Raw genomic sequence first — 22692 nt, 5'->3', positions numbered from 1 at the left:
ACTACAAATGAAGTTATTGGCCCAAATTTTTATCTCAATTACACCCATCCAAACCTATTAACAAGGTTGCATGGTTGTAACTGAGGGCAGAATTTGGTTGGCCATGTCTGCATGAAAGTGAGTCTGTCATTGCTGATTAGCTTCCATCAGTCCTCATCATATCTCCACCTTTTAAGGGAAGGCTGCTATGTAGTTTTTTAAGATGTTAAATAAACCACTTTTCTTTTCTGAGTGAATCCTGAACTAGCACTAGGTTCCATCCACATCTGTCCAGGAGTTGACATTGACCACACCTTTCCTGGACTACAAAGTTTAGAGAGCCACTTTAGTGGTGTTTTGCTAGGCCCAAATCCTGTCTTCTTTTCACTGGTGTATAGCACATGTTAATAGGCAATAGTAGAGATCTAGTTTGGAAATGGATCTGCAGCTTGGAGAAGAGGAGAACAGGCTTCAAAGAGTTTTCACAGGAAGTGTATCTGAACGGCTTGCATACCGCAGGGCTGCCTTCTGCTGGTGCACCATCCATGGTAGCATGAAGGAATGGGGACAGGGGCAAGGGCATGGTTAGAAGATCCATGGTTAAACAGCGGGGTGGGGGTGGGGGCAGTGTGTGTTAGGGAGAAGGGGAAATAGCAGTCGAGGCTACTGCGGCCCAAGGGCTGAAGTAGCAGCCATAGAGCAGCCTAAGAGAAAAGATTCCATCCCCCTTACCCCCGCCTCCCAACTTTAGTAGAGAAACTTGTACATTTACTTCAGCTTTGTACAGGGAGGAAGGATTTAGTCCTCTGTAGGAACAGTGTCTTCATTCCTTTAGTAGCTTCAGTGTACAGTAACTCCTCACTTAACATCCTCCCGCTTAACGTTGTTTCAAAGTTATGTCACTGCTCAATTAGGGAACATGCTCATTTAAAGTTGTGCAATGCTCCCTTATAACGTCGTCTGGCTGCCTGCTTTGTCCACTGCTTGTAAGATTCTGTGGAAGAGTAGTGACTTTGCAAGGGAGCATTGCACAAGTTCCTCTTCTCTGCCTCCTTACCCTCCCTCCCAGCACTTCCCCCACTGCCAAACAGCTGTTTGGCAGCGCTTAGGACTTTCTGGGAGGTAGGGGGAAGAGCAGGGAAGCGCAGCATCTCTGCTCCTCCCTCTCAGAAAGTCCTAAGCACGAAGCACTGGGAGGGAGGGGGAGAAGCAGGAAAGCACTGCATCTCCACTCCTCCCCCTCCCTCCCAGAAAGTCCTAAGGACTGCCAAACAGCTGTTTGGCGGCACTTAAAACTTTCTGGTGGGGGGGGGGAAGGAGTGGGGGTGCAGTGTGCTCTGGAGAGGAGGTGGAGTTGGGGGGGGAAGAGGCAGGCCTGGAGCATCCCCTGGCAAAGTCAGCGCCTGTTCTTCTCCGAGGAAGCTGCCGCTGCTGCTGCAAAGGTGCTTCCTAGTGTTCTTGCCTGCAGTGGGCTGTGCCTGTGTGGAGTAAGCCTGGGGCACTTCCCAACCACAGTACAGTACAGTGCTATACAGTATATAATGCCTTTTGTCTGCCCCCCAAAAATTTCCATGGAACCTAACCCCCCGCATTTACATTAAATCTTATGGGAAAATTGGATTCGTTTAACATTGTTTCACTTAATGTTGCATGTTTCAGGAACATAACTACAACGTTAAGTGAGGAGTTACTGTACATCAGTGTCACCGAAAACATGCAGTGGGCTCTAAAGGTTTCACATGTGCGCACATACACATGCACAGAGCAACTAGCCTGGCTCTGGCTGGCTCTGCAGAACCAATACACAGACAAAGACTGAAAGAGAAAAACCTGCTCCTTTATCCTTCACCAAACACTTGACTCAGTGGCATTGATAGATATTCTAGCATTGCCTGACACTGCTAGCACGATGGTAGTGATGGTTTTGCCTGTGATTTCTAAGAAGCTGTTTTCTTGTGCCTCCAGGCATTTGTTAAAACCCTTTAGTCTGAAATTTCTTGTTTCAGACCAGCAAGGATACATTTGGTCTTCTTTTTGTCATCAAGTGAAAAATAAAGGTATTTGTTGCATAAAATATTTCTAAGAGATACTGGTCTAGTGGAATTTTTTGAACCATATCTGAATTTCAAATACCTCAACATAAGTTTGGGTTCAGGCCCAATTTCAGGTGCTTTTAATAACTTAGAACCACTTTGTTTTCATAATAATAATAATACTTTCTATATCACATATAATCCATAGGTCCCAAAGCAGGTAGGTAGCATTACCTCCAGAGAGAAGAAGTGCTTTCCCCATAGTCATATAGTGAGTCACTGTCATAACTTGGAATATAACCAAAATTCCCTGATGTGTAGGTTGGTGACCTGTCTATTGGGCCATATAACCTCCCTGACTTTTAGAGTGACAAACTTGCTGGAAACATAGTCATAGCTGAGGAAAACATTAAGATGAGAAATAACAGTTGTAATCGACCATTTTCCACTAGGTCCTCAATCAAGTTGACCACTTAATGTATGCCCACAGTACACAGCTAGGGTTGTCAACTCTGACTGAAGCTGTTCCAGGAGATTTTTTTCCCCGAAATGACTGTGACAGTGCCCCCCATAAGGCTTTATGGAATTATGCTTATGAATATATATATGACATAACTAGAATGTGTTTTATGCTACATATGCCATGTAACATATCTCTCTAAAGGTTATGCTCTACTGAATCTATTAATCCTATTTGTATGCATGTATCATTTTTGTATTCGAAGTTATGAATATTGGCTGCATACTTGTTTGATTCTGAGTAAGTTTTAGTGAAGCATAAGAAAGACTATTCTCAGTAACTGCCCAATCAAGAAGCCCTTAAGCCAACAATGAATTTGGAGACGCCAATCCACATCTGGGTTTTCCCAGGAGTGTGGCTTGGCTGGTAAGGAACTCAGTGATGCATGGACATGTGACTTGCCCAGGTGACTCCAAAACTCCATTTTGTAGCTGGACTTTGCATAGTAGAGAGGAGGGGGTCTCCACCCACAAGAGAAAGTCTATTTAAGCCCAGGGGAGACCCCTCCATTTGGTCTTCAGCTGGCTAAAGAGAGAGCCTCTCCACCCCCAAAGATACCTGAAAGAAACTGGAACAAAGGACAGTAACTACAGGGGGTGTGAGTGATTGCTAGAGTGATTCTTGTCTAGAAGGAGATTAATCTGTAAAAGAAAGCTTACTGGAATTGGTGAGGTCTTTATCTGTATTCAGTTTTTATTACTGTACTAGACTTAGATTTGCGTGTTTTGTTTTATTTTGCTTGGTAATTCACTTTGTTCTGTCTGTTACTACTTGGCACCACTTAAATCCTACATTCTGTATTTAATAAAATCACTTTTTACTTATTAATTAACCCAGAGTATGTATTAATACCTGGGGGGGACAGCTGTGCATATCTCTCTCTGTCAGTGTTAGAGGGCGAGCAATTTATGAGTTTACCCTGTATAAGCTTTATACAGGGTAAAACGGATTTATTTACAGCTTGGTCCCCATTGGGAGTTGGGCATCTGAATGTTAAAGACAGGAACACTTCTGTAAGCTGTTTTCAGTTAAGCCTACAGCGGTTAGGGGACGTGGTTCCGACCTAGGTCTGGGCTTGCAGCAGGCTAGCGGGTCTGACTCAAACCAGGCAAGGCGCTGAAGTCCTAAGCTGACAGGACAGGAAAGCAGGAGCAGAAGTAGTCTTGGTATATCAGGTGGCAGTCCCAAGGGGGTTTCTGTGATCCAACCTGTCACAATGACATAATGTAATTTTCTTAAAATATACTATTAAAATCTCCTAGATTGCTTTCAATGGTCACTGGGAGACTCCAGGCCAGTCCTGGAGAGTTGGCAACCCTATATCCAGCAGGGATAAGTTTAAACTGAATGCCTCTGAACAGCCCTGAACTTTAGGAAAGTCCAGATCCAACTCCACTTCCAAAATTAGTTGCTCAGAGCCATCTTAAATATGTTACAAAATAGCAGTTTGGGATGATCAGGATCTGAGTTTATTTTGGAAGTGCAGAATAAACTAATGTTATATGTCAGGGTGAAAACTTATAACTGCAGAGGTCAGGAAGAATTTGTTCTCTGTGAGCATCATTATGTAATAAGAACATAAGAATGGCCATACTGGGTCAGCCCAGTGGTCCATCTAGGCCAGTATCTTTCTTCTGACAGTGGCAACTACCAGATGCTACAAAGGGAATGAACAGAACAGGCCAATCATCAAGTGATCCATCCCCTGTCGCCCATCCCAGCATCAGGCAGTTAGAGGGTTAGGGACACCCAGAGCATGTGGTTGCATCCCTGACCATCTTGGCTTGTTGTCATAAATAGATCTAACCTCCATGAATTTATCTAATTCTTTTTTTAATCCAGTTACAGTCTTGGCCTTCACAATATCCCCTGGCCATGAGTTCCACAGGCTGACTGTGCACTGTGTGAAGAACTTCCTTTGTTTGTTTGAAACCTGCTGCTTATTAATGTTATCGTGTGGCCCCTGGTTCTTGTGTTACATGAAGGAGTAAATAACACTTCTTTATTCATTTTGTTTACATGATTTATGATTTTATCTACCTCTATCATATTTCTCCTCAGTCATCTCTTTTCTAAGCTGAACAGTTCCAGTCTTTTTAATAAAAAGAAAAGGAGTACTTGTGGCACCTTAGAGACTAACAAATGTATTAGAGCATAAGCTCAGCTCAAATGCATCCAATGAAGTGAGCTGTAGCTCACGAAAGCTTATGCTCTAATCAATTTGTTAGTCTCTAAGGTGCCACAAGTACTCCTTTTCTTTTTGCGAATACAGACTAACACGGCTGCTACTCTGAAACCTGTCTTTTTAATCTCTCCTTGGATGGAAGCTGTTGCATACTCCTAATCATTTGTGTTGCCCTTTTCTGTGCTTTATCCAATTCTAGTGTATCTATTTTGAGATGGGATGACCAGAACTGCACACAGTATTCAAAGTCTGGGCTGTTATTAATAATCCATTTTTGTTGTTGTTACTGTGTATTATTTGTATTACTATAGTGCCTAGGAGCCCTAGTCACAGACCAGGACCCAGGGTGCTAGGTGCGGTACAAATACAGAACAGAAAGACAAATCCTGCCTCAACGAGCTTACAATCTAAGTGCAATGTATTATGGCTGCGTTTATGACTCCCTTTGAAATATCAGATATTTATCACTACCAGAGGCAGGATACTGGATTTGATAGACCCCATGGTGTCCTCCATTATGGCAAATCAGATGCTAAGTTTTGTCCCATTAAGGAAAAGTACAGATGTTACAATATCCTGCAGAACATAAAATGGCAATAGGGTTTTTTTTAGTTTTAGTCTGAACGTTTATAATTTCTGTGAGATCTCATTCACACTAGATAATTGTCCACACTGCCTTCCTGAGAGCTACTTTTGAGTTACAATAAGACTTTGAATATCTGTCAACCCCTTACTCTGAAGATCTAAAGGTGCTGAACAAACATTAATTAATTTAGTCTCAGAATACTCTAGGAATGGGGTTTGTCTTAATACCTCAATTTTACATGTGGGGAAACTGAGGCACAGAGAGACTAAGCAGCTTAACCATGTGTCAGAAGCTGGGAAAGAACAGATGTGCCAAATCCCAAATCATGGGTTTTAACAAAAAGACCATCCTACCTAGTTGTAAGTTTAGATTGAAGATCTTTTAATTCTCAGACTAATGAAATTCACTTCTCATTAAAATCTCATGGTACAAGGATCTACTCTAAATCTGTCCTGACACACAGCAGGGATCCCTGTGTACCTGATGTAGGCTGAAAGGAGGGTAGGGGAGAGATGACATGACATATATAGCTGAACCCATTCTTTCAAAGGGCAGATTTAAGTTTCTTATGTCATTTGGAGCTAGATCCAAAACTCAATATATAAGTCTGTGGAAAGACTCTCAGTGACTTCAGAGGGCTTTGGATCAGGCTTTTGGTGAGGTTCTCCTATTCTGCTATTTTATGTGGGTGTGTGGAGGGTTTTGGGTGGTTCAGAAATAAGATTGGTGTTGAAGACTTGTGAATTTCCTGAGTTTCTAGCATTTAGATTTTTAAAGTACCTCTGAAACATGCTATTAATACTGTTTCAAAGTGATATATTCTCAGTTTTAATTCACCTCCCCCCGGAATTATACAGTAATGAATTATTTCAGAAGTTGCCTGCCTGGGTAGAGTAAAGAAGGACCACAGATCCAGAGACAGTCAGGCTTTCAGATCAGGATCCAACTGTCAACTTTGCAGCTCAGACTCATCTCAAGCTCAGAGGCACTGGCTGGGTTTCTTGTTGCTCCCTCTGAGTGCTCAGTTTTTGCAGGAAGTATTGCACATTCCTGGGGTGTTTAATATATGAGCTGCATTTTAAAACAATAGTCACCAGCTCCTGTAATTCAGAATTTTTAAAAATCACCTTTATTCCCACCCTGTAGTGAGAGCATTGGGAGTGTGTGTGTATGTCTGGTAGGTAGACAGATTCCCTACCTGGAAATGTCTTGCTATTATTAGACTTTCAGTTACCAGGGGTTATGTAAGACAAGTGAAGCTCTGTTTTTTAACAGAGACATGATTCATGCTACTTGTAGTAACATGTACGTTTCTGCCTCCAAACGAGACAGAAAGCAGACACAGACAAAAGGCTGGAGAAATCAATGCTGGCTGAGTACAGCTATTCTCCTGCTATCTTCTGCCTCTCAAGCAGAGGATTTGGGTATCAGGAGAGGAGAGTGCTGCTAATTCTGGATCTCTTGAAGTCTCCCAGATTCACTGAGTTGATGCATCTGTGTCAGTGGCATTGGCCTGGAGAGGCTGAGTCTGCAGGAGCTTTGGCAATGGACCATAGTCAGCACTCTTTACACCATTTCCAATAGGGTCTCCACTATGCTGTGTGAGGCTGAAGTAGCTGTGACCAGAGCTAGCACTCCTATTCTATTTTCTCAGTTATTTCTGCTGGAAAAGACTGGAACCAAGACAGCTTTTGGTTTCTCTGTAGTTAACACATCTACATAATTTTTATAGTCATGTGCCGGGAGAGTTAAGACCTGGAGTAGCTTTGAACTTCTGCCAATACTGTTCATTAGAGCAAATTGTGAAATCTGATTGGAACTAAAATAGCTGTGAGCCTCCTACAGCCAGCACTTCTGCATCATTCTCTAGAGTGCCTCCTGCTGGGAGAGGCAGGGATCAAAGTAGCTGAGAGCTCCACCACAGCCCCACTCGCCTACATCATTCTCTGCAGTGATTTCTGCTGGCACAGGGGAGGTATGAGCTTCCCTAACAGCCGATCTAGCACCATTCCCCTCAGAACCTCTTGCTGATATGAGAATGGAGTATTTGTGAGCCCCACAAAACCAACACACTTACACCATTTCCTACAATGCCACCTTCCTGGAAAGGCAAAGGATTACAGTAGCTGTTACTCACCCAAAGCCAGTGTTCCTGGGCCACTCCCTGTGGTACCTGGAAGACTGCTGTAAATTTCAGCAAAAACACATCTAAACCATTCTACGTAGTAACTTCTGCTGTCAAAGGAGAAGAAACTAAGGAGTTGGAAATGGTCTTTATAGAACTCAGAGAACAGCACTCCTACATTAGCAGCACTTATCTAACAGTAGAGGCAACTGCCTTCAGGTTTTTCTCAAAGCCTTTTGAAATAACCGGAGAAATATCCCTTAATATGCACAGGAGAGAGCTAAATACTGAACTCCAATAAACCCCAAGTGAGTAAGACTGGCAAATACTGGAATTAGAACAATTAAAATAATATTTACTATTATTTTATCCGTACTAATGCACAATGCCATATGCAACAGGGATCACTTTACCTGCTACTGATATTCAGCAATCATTCTGTGTGAGCCACACTATACACACTTTCAGGAGAGAAGTGAAAAGTAGCGCATACAATTCATTACAAATGGGTCTGCACTCAAATTCTGAATCCAACCTTTCCTACCAGACGTACAGCGTGTTTGAAAGCCAGATCCTAACATGACAGCTTTAGCTGTCATCTGTATATTTTAGACATACTTAAGGAATCCTGTGTTGAGACAGTTAATACGTTAACTTATTTAAAATATCAAATCATTATAAGAAATATACATCACACCTCAGGACCTATTGCATTCAATGACTTGATATTTAAAATGATATATTTCACAAGTGTGCATAACCATCAGTTTGGTTAAACAATGGTTTGGAATAAATTCACGTGTTCATCTACAAACTTCTAAACTTAGTGTTTTGTCACTGAAGTGTGAAACATGAAGTCTACGGTGGCTTTCTCCCTGTTTTTCAGGAAGCAATCTCTTTGATCAATCTTCAAACTCCAAAACCGCAGTCAGTTATCACTCAATGGATAATGGAGCCAAAGCTCAGAGTTTCCCTCTTTCACCATGGATCCTGTGTATTTTTCTTTAATCCTTTTCAGCATAAATTAAATGAGCATTCAGCTGTGTAATTTGAGTCTGGAATCATCAAATATACAGGAAGAGCCATATGAACATCTGGAAAAGTATGTTGCTGGTTCTTTTTACCTAGTCTTTTCACTGGGTTTATTACTGATTCTATAACTGTTGACTTGCAAGAGAATTGGGATGCTGTTGCTGGTAACATCATGTGAAACTTAGCATTTTTAGCATGGTGAGAATCTCAGGAGCAGGGGATGAGACATTCTCAGTGAAGGATGTTTGGTTATGCACTCCTTACCCTACAAGATCAAGGAGAGTTTATGTCTTGCCTCTCTTAGAGCACAATGCAAAATCCATATTTTCAAATGGGCCTGCTGTGGCATTCCCTAGGGTACAATCTGGACTGTCGAATATCTGTGTCCCCTCAGTTCTCTAGCCTGGGGTGCCTTTTACACTCTTTTCTGTATAAACAACAACTTCTGGCCAGTTCATACATAGCCCCTAGCACGTAAAATCACTCCCAGCTGAATACATGAATGCTATGGCCTGCCACTCATGAATTACAAACAGGGCAATACCAACAACTCCCTAGTCTCAACCTTGTTCCCCAGAAATGTGTGTCTTATATTGTCCAGCCTACTACTGAACAATTTAAGCTAATAGAAAATCCATCATTAAGGAAAATGATATATGCCCCAGCCTTGTTATCCCAAATGGAGTTTCCCATGCACGCTAATCCAAACACATTAAGATAAAACAATAATATAACATTTATTAACTACAGAAAGATAGATTTTAAGTGATTACAAGTGATGATGTATAAAAGTCAGGATTGGTTACAAAAAGAAAATAGAAGTATAAAACGCAAGCTAATACCTAACTTCAACAAGTTAAGTGAACTTAAAAGCAAAAGGTTTTGCCTTACCATACACTGGGGTAAATTTCACAGGATGGGTCAGGACATCTCTCTCCACAGAAAGTCATCTGCTAAAATCTTGCTAAGGGAGGAAAATAATTCTACCAAGATGATGCTGAGATATTTTTAATTCTTGCATTTGCCCATTTTAATACATTTTGGTGATTGGTGTGTTAGAAATGGATGTGTAGATGAAAATAGATGATGAATCCAAATTTTCATTTGCTTCTTTTTGTTCTCTGCATGTCTGTGACAAGTTGATCAGATAAGTCCAAATTCATACCTGGTATAATTCCATTCACATCAGTGGAACTACACCGGGGAGGATTGTGACTTATATTGCATACTTACTGCATATACTTACAGCATCTTTATTGTAAGGTGAACCTCAGGAATGGATCAGTTAGCAGCCAGTTTCTTTTCATTAGCCAGAAAGGGATGAATCCAGCCTGCTGTTTGCAAATAACCATGAAAGAGTGAGAACCAAGGATCTTGTGCCCACCAAAAAGGACCAAACTTTACTACATTAAGTGTTGTATACTTCTGACCATTCTCTCCAGGATAGTTGCCAAGAGTTACATTATACAGTCAGTGTACATAGACAGGTGAGAATCGATTGTCAGTTTGCAACCTTCTTATCTATGAGAAATGGAGATCTTTTCCTCTTTCAGGAATTCTTCCATTTATTGACACCTGTGGAGCTAAGAGCCTTTTGTTTTGGAAAGGTGCTGAAAAGTTTGCAAGCATAGCAATAAACTGAACCAGTTTGTGAAGAATAGATGAGCCATTCTCTCTGATACTCGCATTGTTTTTGTTCTGCCTCAAAAATAATGTCCTTTCAGGCTTCGTTTGACATCTCCATGATGTTGAACAGATTTGGAGAAATCACCAATATTTTGACAGGGTTCCTTGGCAATGAAATGTTCATGAAACTCATCTGTCATAACTAGCCAAAGCAGTGGAGGGGATGGATAATTACTGTTACAATGTTAATTCTAGTCATTTTCTTGGTCCCTAGTGGGTGCCGTGATGGCAACTCATATTTCAGTGCAGGGGCATTGGTGATGATAATGGTTTCTGGGAATGGATTCACCTTTCTTCGACTGCAATTGCAAGACAATGTCATTCTGTCCAAATGTTTTTCTTGGTGACTAAGCAGCTGCGCTCTTGCTGCATTGGCCATCTTCAATGACTGTGGCTGCTTGTGACTTTAAAAAATTTCTGAAAGGAAGCTTTTTTTCTTCTTTAATTCTTCATCTATTTATGACCTTGTTCTCCTTTTTTGAACTCCTAATTCATACATCTGACTCATTGTAAGTACAAGGCTGTGTCTTAGTGTTGTACTCTTGGCACATACATTTATGAGCCTGTTTCCGAGCTCACACTGGTTTTAGTTGTAGAAGTAGTAGTAGCACCCAGAGTCCCTAGTCAGGATTGGGGCTCCACTGTGAGGAGTGCTGTACTAATGCAGGTATGAAACAGTCCCTACCGCAGAGGGCTAACGCCAGTGTAACTCCATTCACCACAGGAGAGTTCTTCCTTATTTCCATCTGCGCAAGTGAAACCAGAATCAGGTCTCAAATATTTGTCTCCCTTATTCATGTCTGACTTCTATAGGGTTATAGGAGATGTTTAAACACTTTGTAATTTTGTGAGGCAGTCAAATACAATTATGATGGACACTTTATATGAATGTAGATAGACAGAATTGGATGTGATATAATGTATTAAAATTTGAAGAAGATATTTTAAAAATGTAGTAAAGGAAAATATGTACATTGTATATTAGCCATACCAGGTTTGTGTGCGTGAGATAGCTTTTCTTTTCTATGCCTATGCAGAAATCTGGAGTTGAAGAGATCTTTCTTAACAGCAGATAGCCAGGTCTTCTGTTTTATATCTTAAATGAAAGACAACCGCTCCAGTGGCTGCTAGCACAGTGTTGGGCCATTGGTGTTTGAGCTGACACAATGAAGAGCAGCACATTGTGGCAGGAGGGATCATTTATACTCTGTAGGATTTTGGCAGGAAGGGGCTTTTTCTTTATACAGGGGAAACTTTGAACTGGGAACTCTCATTGCAAAGGGGAAAGGAATATCAGATACTGACCGTGAACACTATTTAAGAGTCAATCCAATCAGTGACACAGGAGCACAAAAATTCACAAGAGCCCCTTGATAAATCCTCCTCTCTGGCCTGCTAGTTCTCCAGGAACTGACAATTCAGTGTATTATGATGGGATCTGGCCTTTTTTTAAAAAAATACCAAATTCCAACTTAAGCAAAGAATTGCGGCTTAAGCATGGTGAAATGTTACACTGTCAGATAAAAAAGTGGGGAGGAGGGGGGTGGCAGCTAGGGAAAGAGATAAATATATACAGATAAGTAATAGAGATTTTTGTATGACAAATACTGGGAACGTGATGCAGCCTTTACTATAAACATGAATTGCTGTTCCAGATTTTGATAGGAACCCTTGGGATTCGAGGGAAAGTATTTCTCTCCAGTACTTTTTACAAAGATGTATTTATGAGAAACTTGCCTTTACCAGACTAAAGCAGCATCCCAGTACATCTCATTTAAATATCCAATCCATAGAGGAATGATTGTCTTAAGTTTCAGGACCACATGTCTGAAATGGATACATAATGCTCCTAGCAGGCCAGGGGAAAGGAAAGTTTCCTTTCAGTGATGGTATTTATTAAAGCTCTATCTGCTATGAACTAACCACAGTCTGGTCTTCTTACAGGGTGCTTTGTGCTCCTGAGATTTCATGTTTTCTGAGGTGCAAGTTCTGCCCTCTGTTGTACAGGTGCACTGTGTGCAGTAATACACACACACAGAGAGAATTCTGTCTTCCTCTCCCTCCTTGGTGCAAAGCAGCACAGCTGGTTATTTACTGACTGCTAGGAGGAGGGTCCAACTTCTGCACAGATGTCTGCAGGACATATTTGTCAGGGTGCATATCATACCATTCCAAAGGATCAGTATCATTCCTACTCTAGAGGACCTAGAATCATTCATTTGTGCCACTAGACAGCTCTTGAACCTGATATGCTGGATAGCGCCATCTCCTTTCAGTTGCTTGAAGAATTTCACCCAAATATGTTTCTGGTTGTCTCCAGTTCCAGAAAGTAATAATGACAAAGACCAAAACTATACTTGGCCTGGACAACCCAGATTTAAAATATCTCTCTGATCAGGAAAGTGGCTGTAAAAATAGTCCCTTCTTATTCAAGAGATCTGCCCTATGTGTGTTCAGAGTCAGATCTGTTCCTTTTAATGACATAAGCAAGTTTTTACCCCCATTTAAGTCCTGCAGAATCAATACCACATGAGGACAGCAAGTGGGATTACATGCTGCCTCACACATCATCAACAAACCAGTTTGCTGGTTATGATATAAGAGGCAAAAAGAAACAAAGATTTTCAGATCCCAGTGCAGATTTGCAGTAGTGGCAATCTCAAAAATCAGCTTTTGACTACAAAATTGAACCCATTTGACCATGTATCACTGAGAGAGAATAACTCCAGATCTGGACATCAGATACTGAATCCCTGCACAGAAATCCATAGCTGTTTTGCTGACTGACCATGGCATCTAGATCATGTGAGTCTTTTTATCTCCAAACAGGGAGTAGAAAAGGAGTTGTCGGGTATCTGAGGCAAAAGGAACTAGAGTTAGGGACAGAGAAAGAGGGGCCCTGCAAGAAACAACCCCTGGAAACAGCCAAGATCAGGTCCAAGAACTGGCAGGAAGCTTATGTTTGCTATTATTTAAGTTAACAAGAAAGGAAACCACAAGAAAGTGGATAAGTCTAGATTATTTTGCTTGTGTGTACTGTGTTAGGAGCAGAGTAGGAACACCACCTGTTTATGTGAAATTTAAATAATAGGCTTTGACAGACCATTTCTGATCGATGGAGCTGATTAATGAACAGCTCAGGTAAGGTAGCAAACAAATAAAGATGGGTGAAGACACAAATTACAGAAAGGGAAAGAGGAGGATCAGAGCATCAGGATGTGGAGTTATGGTAAGGGTGCCCATTAATCATCAACACTATTATAAAGGACCACATTTTGTGCTGACTTTATGTCCCTTGCAACTCTACTGAAGCCAACACAGAAATTGACCTAAAGTGCACCTCTTAAAACACAATCTGAAGTACCTCACTGCTGTCATAAATGGACCTTCTTTAATACAAATAATGAAATGATTAATGTGTTGTCCTCCCTCTAAAATGCTAAATAAGATTTGGGTGGGTTGGAATACATGTAAATATGTATAAATATATATAAAATACCCAAGTTAGTAACATTAATGAAAAGTTTTTAACTAATTCTTTGTACTTCCATAGTGCATTCATGGAAGAAACTCAGTGTCTTCAAAATCTTAATTAAGCTTTGCAGCACCCCTGTGGAGTAGATGTTAATATTCTTCTTTTATAGCAGAAGGAACCAAGGTGCAGTGGGGCTATGTGACTTTCCAAAACTCACACAGTGAGTCAGTGGCAGAATCACAGAGAGAACCTAGGAATCCTGACACCCAGTCCCCTGCTTCCTTACTGTTATTTGTAAAAGAAGTTTTATGCTCCAAAATCCATGTCATCTGTTGGCCTTCCCATCTGGCTCAAGACCCATTTCCTAGAGTGTTTCTGGATGCTGCTTTCCCTGCTGTGTCTGTCCCCTCCCCTCCTCTCCCCTCTTCCCTCCCCCGCCCCCCCGGGGTCTGATCAACCTTCAGTTTCATTGATTTTGTATTTTAAATAAAATCAGCTGTGTCATGTATCCCACTACAGCATGTTTTAATATTAAATAATTAATATTTAATCATTACTAGTCTGATGTGATTAATGCATATTATTGAACGAAAACAGCCAAGCTGTTCAGGCCATACAAGAAACTCTCAAAAAAGGAACTATGAAGCTGGCTAAGTGTTCTGGGACTTACAATTTTCTTCATACTCTTCACCCAGAGTGGGTTTTTCAAAAGTACCTAAGGGAGCAAGGCTCCTAAATCCAGTTGACTTTCAATGGGAGTTCAATACCTGATTACCCTATGTAATTGTGAACAGCCCATCCCCAACATCCTTTCTTCCTGCCATGCTTGGTTATGAACCACAGGGTGAGTGCTGGCCACACCACAACCAAGGATCTATTAGATTAGAATCCCAAACACCAGAGGCACAACAAATGACACAGAAAGAAAGAGATGTAACAAAATACCTATGGCTAACTCTGTCATCCCTTAGACTTGACTTGTGTGAAACTTCTAGTCAATAGACATTTTGTCTGGCTGAAGAAGGACTGGGGGCCTGAAAATCTACTGTGGGAGTTAAACATGCAGATAAACTGTATGATTGGATCCTCTGTAAGGACTTCAGGATTTTGACTATAAAAGGGTGGGGGTGAGGGGCAGAATAAAAGACAGAATGACATGGATGAAATGTACATAGAAAGCAAGGTCGAAATTAATAGAAGGGGAGATGAAGGGTATATGGAAAACGAGGTAAACAGGGAGAAGAATTGAAAGGAAATCTTATGCTGAATGTAAATATAAATGAAATCTAATGAAATCTAAATGAATGAAATCTAAAACTATGCACATATTGGGCATCCATTACACCCTTGAAATTCAACCCTTGAAGTTTGTCACTGTGGTTTGTGAACCTTTCAAGCAAATCAGGAACTGACTTACGGCTCCACTCTGAACACAGGTTAAACTCAGTGGTTCTGAATAAGTTTTGTTTTGAGCTTTCAGATTTGTTTAAATATGAAATTCAAAACAAACTTTAGGGAGGGGTGTGTGCCTACAAAAACTGGAACCTCAGAGAAAATGTGTGCTTGAGCCCCTGTGAAGTGTAACTGCCAAGTTGTGCATTGTGTGTCTATACAGATCCAGCTTGCCATTAGCTGTCATTATTACAAAAGCTGTACATTAAACTGATCCTGGAAGTATACTTTGTGAAATGCAGTATTACAGTGTCATCTAAAATGCACTGAGAGAATACTTAATTGTGTTGGTAGGCACTCATTCCAATATGTCTGCTCTATTGATTAGTGGTTTTGAATATTATTGTGATGAGTTTCCTAGCATACATTCAGAGTAATGCTCAGTAATGTTAATTACCTGTGAAATAACAGTGACACTTTGTATCATTTTTGTTCACCTGTGGGTTTGTTTGATTTTGTTGATAAAGCAAATATTCGTATTTCTTCACTGATCCTACTGAAAATCCTGTATTCATGCGAGTAGCACCATTGTGGGCAGGATTGGAGACACTGATGTCCATGGAGCTACTTGCATGAGTAAGGTGAGCAGGATTTAGCTTGTCATCTGGATGTTGGTTTAAGATACACTTCCATCCTCCACAGTCAACTACCAAAGGATTATAATAGTTAGAGAAAGAGAAGATCTATTAGTCTAGTCATGGATTCAATCACAAAAGATTTCAAAAATCCCTATATTTCGTAGAGTTCTGATCCAGAGATTTGGTCAAGCCAGTTATAAAAGCAGGAACCATTGCAAAAGTCAAGTCTGGATACTGAATTCCGCCTTCTACCAAACATCAAGGATGCTCAGTTCTGAATGGAATTTTTGGGGCCCATTCTGTATTAGCTCATTGAGTTTACCCCCTCCTCAGGGCAGCATATGGCCTCCAGAGAAGACATTTCAGATATAGAACTGCTGCTAAGGGTTGATGTTAACTGAAAGACTGAGAATACATTATCTCCCTGGTTGGTTTTTGTCACTAAAGTAGCACCCACTGGTGTCCAAATGAGGAAGTAGGTGGAGTTTCTGCCTTTGGACTGATACACTTTTATTTTAGCCATTGTTTCTGTGATACAAAGAAAGCAGGAGGAGAAAGGCAGGTTCTTTTCCTTCCTTCATCTGTATTTTAGCTTAGAGGCAGCTCTTTCTGTCTTCTCCTCTGAGCAGGGTTAGATCACATGATGGGAAAAATTCTGGTGCCTCTTCTACACTAGGGCTCCTGCTGTTGCTCAGTGCAGCTGCAGTCATAGCAGACAACCTGCAAGACAAGGAAGGAATTCTATTGTGTGGCAGTTTGCTGCTTGATTCCCCCATCTTACCTACCCAAAATAGTTTGGATGGTTAGGCCATGGAGATGAGGGACCGGAATCTATCCTCCTTTATAGCTGGGGTTTCCCAGATGTAACAGAGGACAGAATTTTGCCCTGCTAGGCCTCACTCTGCCATATAGATGTGGAGAATACTGATTAACCTTGCAGCAAATTCTCTCACTCTTGATAAATTATTAACAATTCCCCCATCTCCTTTCCTTTTGTTTCTTTCCAGTACAGACACAGCCTCTCTCTGTCCCCTGCCCCAATGAATGTCTGCACTAGGGCCAAGGCTTGGAGTGATTTACCTGAAGAGTAACACCATTTGGAAACCACTGTAAGTAAATTTTATGTCCTACAAAAGATTTCTTGTTTCAGCAAAAAGGAAACAAAAACAAAAAACACCCGAAAACCTTCAACACCTGGCCATTGCTAGTGAAGATAAATTTTACATTACACATTTACCTGGGAAGTAAGTGGAGTAAAAAACAAACCAGTAAAAAAGTTGGTAAGTATTGCCCTGGTGTTGTAGTTCAGCAGTGGTTTGACCTCTTTGCATCTTCTAGCTGTGCCCTGCTCTGGTAGGAGCCCCCTGCCTATTACGCAAGTTTAATGTGGTGTCTTCATGTCTCTTAGTGGTGTTTTGCCCTGTTTTTTATTCGATTTCTTTGTCTTTTGTAGAGTTACTAGTCTGGTGCGATCAATGCATGTTATTTCTTGTTGCAGTTCCGTGCAATGCAGTTTGGTTTCCCTGCAGCTCATTCAAGTTTTGAGTTGTTCCTGTCAAATCTCAATGATTCTTGTAGTTCTGTATAATTCAGGTTGGGTCTCTGTGTGTCACTGGAGTTTTGCAGAAGCTTGGTTGAATTCTGTGCTTGTCAGTGAAGCTTCCTGATGATCTCAGCGGGTTTTCTGTCTCTTGTAGTTTCACAGTGTTCCGAAATGGACTCTTACCTGCTGCTCTGGAGGGCATAATCTTATAGTTTTAAACTGTAAGGGACAGATCTCTATTCCTCTTAATATAGGTTTTTGTTTTTGTTTTTTTTTACTGTTCTAGTGAAATTGACTTGATTCTCACTCGTAGCTTCCTGCTGCAATGCACAGGCTTTTTGTGCCTCACACTATAGTTTTATCCTGCTCGGGTTGGATCCTAGTGCCATTCTGATCAAGTCTCCCTACCTCCCATCCCAGTTTTGTGTTCTGTTCAGATTTTTCTGTCTCTTGTGACTTTTTATGTTGCTGCTTTCAGAATTCTGTGTATCTTTCCACCTTAGTTTTGTGGTCAGGTATCTGGTCAGACTTCTGTGCTTCTCTCAGGGTGGGTTGGTTGGTTTGTTTTTAATTGAACATACTCATATTTCTGTCTTGCATAGTCAGTTTCTAACCACACATCACATATTGTCAATGTCACATCTGAGATAGGGTCAGGACTCACAGTGAGAAGCACTGATATCAGGAGTGGCATGAGTATCATACATGCAGGCGGGAGATGAATGTGTAGTAAAACACTTGAAAAATATTGCTTAAAAATTCTGATGAATAGCTTGCTCTCTCCTATGTTTTTAAAACCAGAAAAGCCAGATGTCTCGATCTTTATATACTGTGTGCACTGACTATGTTAACACCAAATTATGACTCAAAAAGCTAGTGGAATGCTTGCTTGGGTACTACAGATGCTCCTCATCAGGGGACAGTGGCTGAAGGGAGACATTATGCCTCTGTTAGGTATAATACTTGGAGCGTGGAGGGCAGAAACTCAATCAGTATCAGTTTTTGTTACATCATTAGCAATCCCCTGGCATTGTCCTCCAAGCACTAGCTGATATTCCAGGGAGCAGGGCTTGACCACGACTCAGCCCATCCAGACACACTCCTTCGCGTGCGTAGTGCTGCTAGCAATGCTAACATATCCTTGACTAGGCGTAGGGTCACCTGGGGTCATGTGCTCCCCCTCAGATTTCTGCTAGGTTTATTTGCCCTGCCCTGAACCCCGCTGCATATTACTAGAACCTTTAAATTGTGCCTCCCCCCCCCATCAACAGTTATGTGGCATCACCTCTTGACCCCTTGTGCTTAGGGAGTGCAAATGGCCTTATTATGACTGCGTCCTTTACAGATGCACTAGGAAAGGCAGGGCTCATTCTAACCTTTTTGTCACCTCCCTTTCCCACTGCATTCACACAGGAGCAATCATAATTTGGCCATTAAATAATAATTCATCTTTGTAGTTATCACTGAAAAGCTTTACTCTACATAATGTGGCAGGCACCTGCTCTGTATTTTCTCTGCTGCCATAGCACCCCAGCCCTGCCCACAAATAAGTCCCTTTTCTAGAGGCTGGAGAGTTCAGCCTCCACCTTTACCAACTCACCACCTCCCCATGCTAACAGATGCTGATCTGAAGGGCCCGAGGCATCTTACCTTTGGGCTCACCTATACCTTGCTCAGTTTAGCTGTTTGGTAGTGGGTTGTGCTCTGTGATGGGGCTCAAAGAAGTAACTAGTAGAAACTCATAAGAAACCACACAGCTGCCCTGTCTCATACACTAATCCCAGGTCACGCTGGACTGAAGAGTAACCAAGAGAAATTGAATCTTTTTAATAACCTACATCAGTTGAAATGGGTTTGATATGCTTCTAAAAGTGGAGAACCTCAGACACAGAGCATTTGGGTCTGTTTCCAGAACTGGGACTTGGACCGATGTCTGTTTCAAAGATCCTCAAATGTTCGCTAGCTGACATGTGGGAAATGCTAGCAGCTGAGCAAACTAAATTGTCTGTCTGTGAGGGAGACCAGACTGAGAGGTTTGCTTGTTGTGACATGTTAATACATCTGGGGGAAATTAATCCCAAACACAGATAATTGTTGTGAGGGAGAAACCTGGGGAGACGTAATGTTTGAAAGAGACTGAGGAGGATTGCTGGACAGCAAATTGCGTGCGAGTTTGCAATGCAATATGGTAGCAAGAAAACTAAGTGCAATTTTGAGTTTGAGAGGCATCCTGACACAAGGAAATGGTCCTCCCTACCTGTATAGCTCTGAGTCTACCACACCCAATCAGTTCTGATCCATTCTGCCTTTAAAACAGACAGACACAAAAAATTGTGCTACTCTACATTCAGTACCTAAAATCATGTTGTAGCTGCATTATTGTGAGATGTCTGGTTTCTAGACCTTTATGATAGAACACTGCAGTACTTATATACATAAAAGGGGGGATACTTCATTACCAAAAAGATATGGGCACTTGGGTGGGATCAGAGGCTGGAGGGACTGATGTATAAGAAAAGTTTGAAAGACCTACTAAATAAGTGCAGTTTGGTTAAGTCATGATTAATGCATGGTGGGGACTTGATAACAGTCTATGGATATTTGAAGACTATACAGCCAAGAAAGAAGGGGAAATATTTTAAGTGGTGAATATCATGAAGCACTTCCCAAGAGATGTATCTGGCTGTGGAAGAGTCTTCCAGAGGAATTATGTAGAAGCCTCATTACAAGGGCCATTAAAAACTAGACTGGATGAAACCATACTACATGAACTCTAAGGAACAATCCTGCACTGACTAGTTGAGTAAGATAAATAAGTCTTTGCCATGTCTAACTTCTATGATTCTATACATCAGGGCTATCTGTCATAGTGTCCTTTCCACCATTGTCTTGGCCCTGTTTTCCTTTATAATGAGGAAAAAGATGATGATGGTGCCTTGAGTGTTTTCAGACTCAGCTTCAATGACTGGAAGAGCTAATATAATAAACCACAACCACATACAGAGAAAGAGCATGGTCCTCCTCGGGGATCAGACTTGGTACCATCCGCAACTGGGGCCTGATTCATAGCCTTATGAAACTGAGTAACTCTGTTAGCTGGCAGTAAATAGGCTGTTACTAGAAGGAAACATGATCACATGTACTGAAGTAGTGCATTACACTGACACCCACAGGTGAAATTTTGATGTGGTACTGCTAAGCACTGTAGCCAGCTCAGAGGAAGAATCTGGGAAGATGTACAAACTGCAATGACATTGGAATACTCTACAGTCACTTAGAGAAGCTGCCCCTCCCACCAAACCCAAACCACAGCCATTGTTGCCTCCTTCTCTCATTGTTTATGCACTAGCCAAATCCAGCTCTTCCATTCCTTTTGACACAGCCAACCAGCGGTCACATTCTGAAGCTACTGACTGAAGTGAGACAGTGCTCCAATTTACCTCCTGGAATAAGGAGATAAAAACACTTTGTGTAATAAATGGTTCAGGATTTGCTGCCTGTTCATAGCACTGACTATAGGATTGGGGATTGGAGAAATGGAGAGAGGACCATTCATAAGGCCTCAGTGCCTGGGCTCCTACATAGGTAGTTTCTGATCAAAGTGAGTGCCGAGCCTTGTTTCTAATAAGTTTTCTCTTAATTCTAAGTTGGCTTTGATGTTTTCCTTACTTGAGCTTCCCTCCTCCTGCTGGTTCCCTCTCATGTGGTTAAGTTACTTAGATACAGGGAAAGCTCTCTGATCAGTAAGAAAGGAGAGGAGTAATATTGTGAACATTTATTTCCCTGGTGCCAAACAGCATCATTGCCTCCTTTCCCTTTCCACTGAGTATATGTAGTAAGGCCACAGCATTCTGATTTGGAATAGTTTCTGTTGTGAGGGCCTCCTTATCATACTGTCTCCCTTGAGAGCAATGGTAGCAAATAAACCCATTCAGAGATGAAAGAGATTGGAGATGGGGATAGAGGATGCTATCCATAGTGTCACTGGGGCCACAGTCTATAGTGGACTACATCCACCCTGACTAAATTGGCCTTCAACATTGGTTCTCCACTTGTAAGGTAACTCCCTTCTTGTCATGTGCCAATATATATTTATGCCTGTATCTGTAATTTTCTCTCCATGCATCTGAAGAAGTGGGTTTTTTACCCACAAAAGCTTATCCCAAATATATCTATTAGTCTTTAAAGTGCCACCGGACTCCTCTTTGTTTTTTTAGCCTATAGTTAAAACATTTTCTAACCTGCCTCTGTACTTGATTCTGAGTGCTTATGATGCAAGAGAAGTAGAAATTATTTAGCAACATGGCACTCAGGCTATTTCGTCACTGCAGAATTAACTCAAGTTATCTACACTTGAGTTAACTTCTCTCATGTTAGCCTAGTCTGAGTGAGAGCAGCCACACTGCAAACTAATACTTGAGCTGCACAGAGTGGTTGGATTAGCAACACAGTGTGCTAATGTTAGCAGCTGACAAATTGTGCTAATATGAGCTGTCACCTATACTCTATGACGGGTCAACCAACTCAAGTTAAAAGCATCAACACACTCGAGCGCAGGGTTTGTGTGTGAGGATGGGACATAAGTTAGAGGCAACACTTGAGTTGTAACTCGGATTAACTGAGGTGAAGACAAACACTTAGATGTTGTAAATCTGTTACCACGGATGTTTATTACTATGCCATAAGTACAGCCATTCCAACCACCCTGGCCCCCCAGATCCACTACTGGCTGAATAAGAACTGGCATTGCCTGAAAGCTTCACAACTAACAGTGCTGTGAAAGAGGGGTGTGTGTGTGTGTGTGTGTGTGTGTGTACATGTGCAGAGGGAGGAAGGTACTGGGAATGAGCGGAAGGGGGGATATTTCTCTACAGGCCCTAGGAAATGTGACAAGAGTTAGCCTGTGAGGATGTTTGAAGTGCTCTCATGGACAAAAGATATACTTTCCTTACTCAAGTTTCTAAAATACATTGCCATGTGGCAATAGACTGTGTGACCAGAGGTTGATTTTAGCAGCAGAATTGGTATCCAGATTTCAAGCATGCTGGAATTTTGAGGGCTGAGATGCTGAGATGCTCAGTTTATTTTTCAGACCTTTCTCTGTATGAAGTATACTTACAATATTTCAAAACTGTCTGATTTTCATGCAGTTTACAGTGTTGCAGTTCTTGCCTCAGTTAGTCAAGTAACTCTGTTAGCTTCAGTTGAGTTACAAATTTGGAATAGCTCAGTTGAAGCTAATAGAGTTACTTCAGATTTACTCTGGTGTAAGTGAGATCAGAATTTTCAACATATTTGTAATATATGTTGTTCCCTACCATATAGTGTATGGCACAGAATATTCTCCACTGCACTAAGCCTCTGATTTTGGGAAGGGTGGCTCCGCCAACATAAAATACACTAAAGCTGCCAGCACCACTGGGGTTAACAACAAATCTAACTCAGCCTCGATTCACCTAAAACTCCCGTCTAAAACCCTGGAGCAGCCTCTTTGGAAA

The 22692-nt window shown here is 41.4% G+C and overlaps 1 protein-coding gene across 22 annotated transcripts in view; it reads left to right on the top strand.

The window, feature by feature from the left end:
• The window catches only part of ZBTB20 (zinc finger and BTB domain containing 20), a 636327-nt gene that overhangs the window by 572589 nt on the left and 41046 nt on the right, over positions 1 to 22692 (top strand). For all 22 annotated transcript variants that reach the window (XM_043512102.1, XM_043512062.1, XM_043512053.1 and 19 more), the window contains one exon: positions 16659 to 16760. In XM_043512102.1, coding sequence (XP_043368037.1) covers positions 16696 to 16760 — 65 coding nt within the window. In that variant the 5' untranslated portion in view covers positions 16659 to 16695. The remainder of the gene's footprint in view (positions 1 to 16658; positions 16761 to 22692) is intronic.

This window comes from Dermochelys coriacea, chromosome 1 (assembly GCF_009764565.3).
Source record: "Dermochelys coriacea isolate rDerCor1 chromosome 1, rDerCor1.pri.v4, whole genome shotgun sequence".
Classification (NCBI taxonomy): Eukaryota; Metazoa; Chordata; order Testudines; family Dermochelyidae; genus Dermochelys; species Dermochelys coriacea.
The sequence above is the reverse complement of the archived record's forward strand: the minus strand, read 5'-3'. Positions and strand labels throughout refer to the sequence as shown.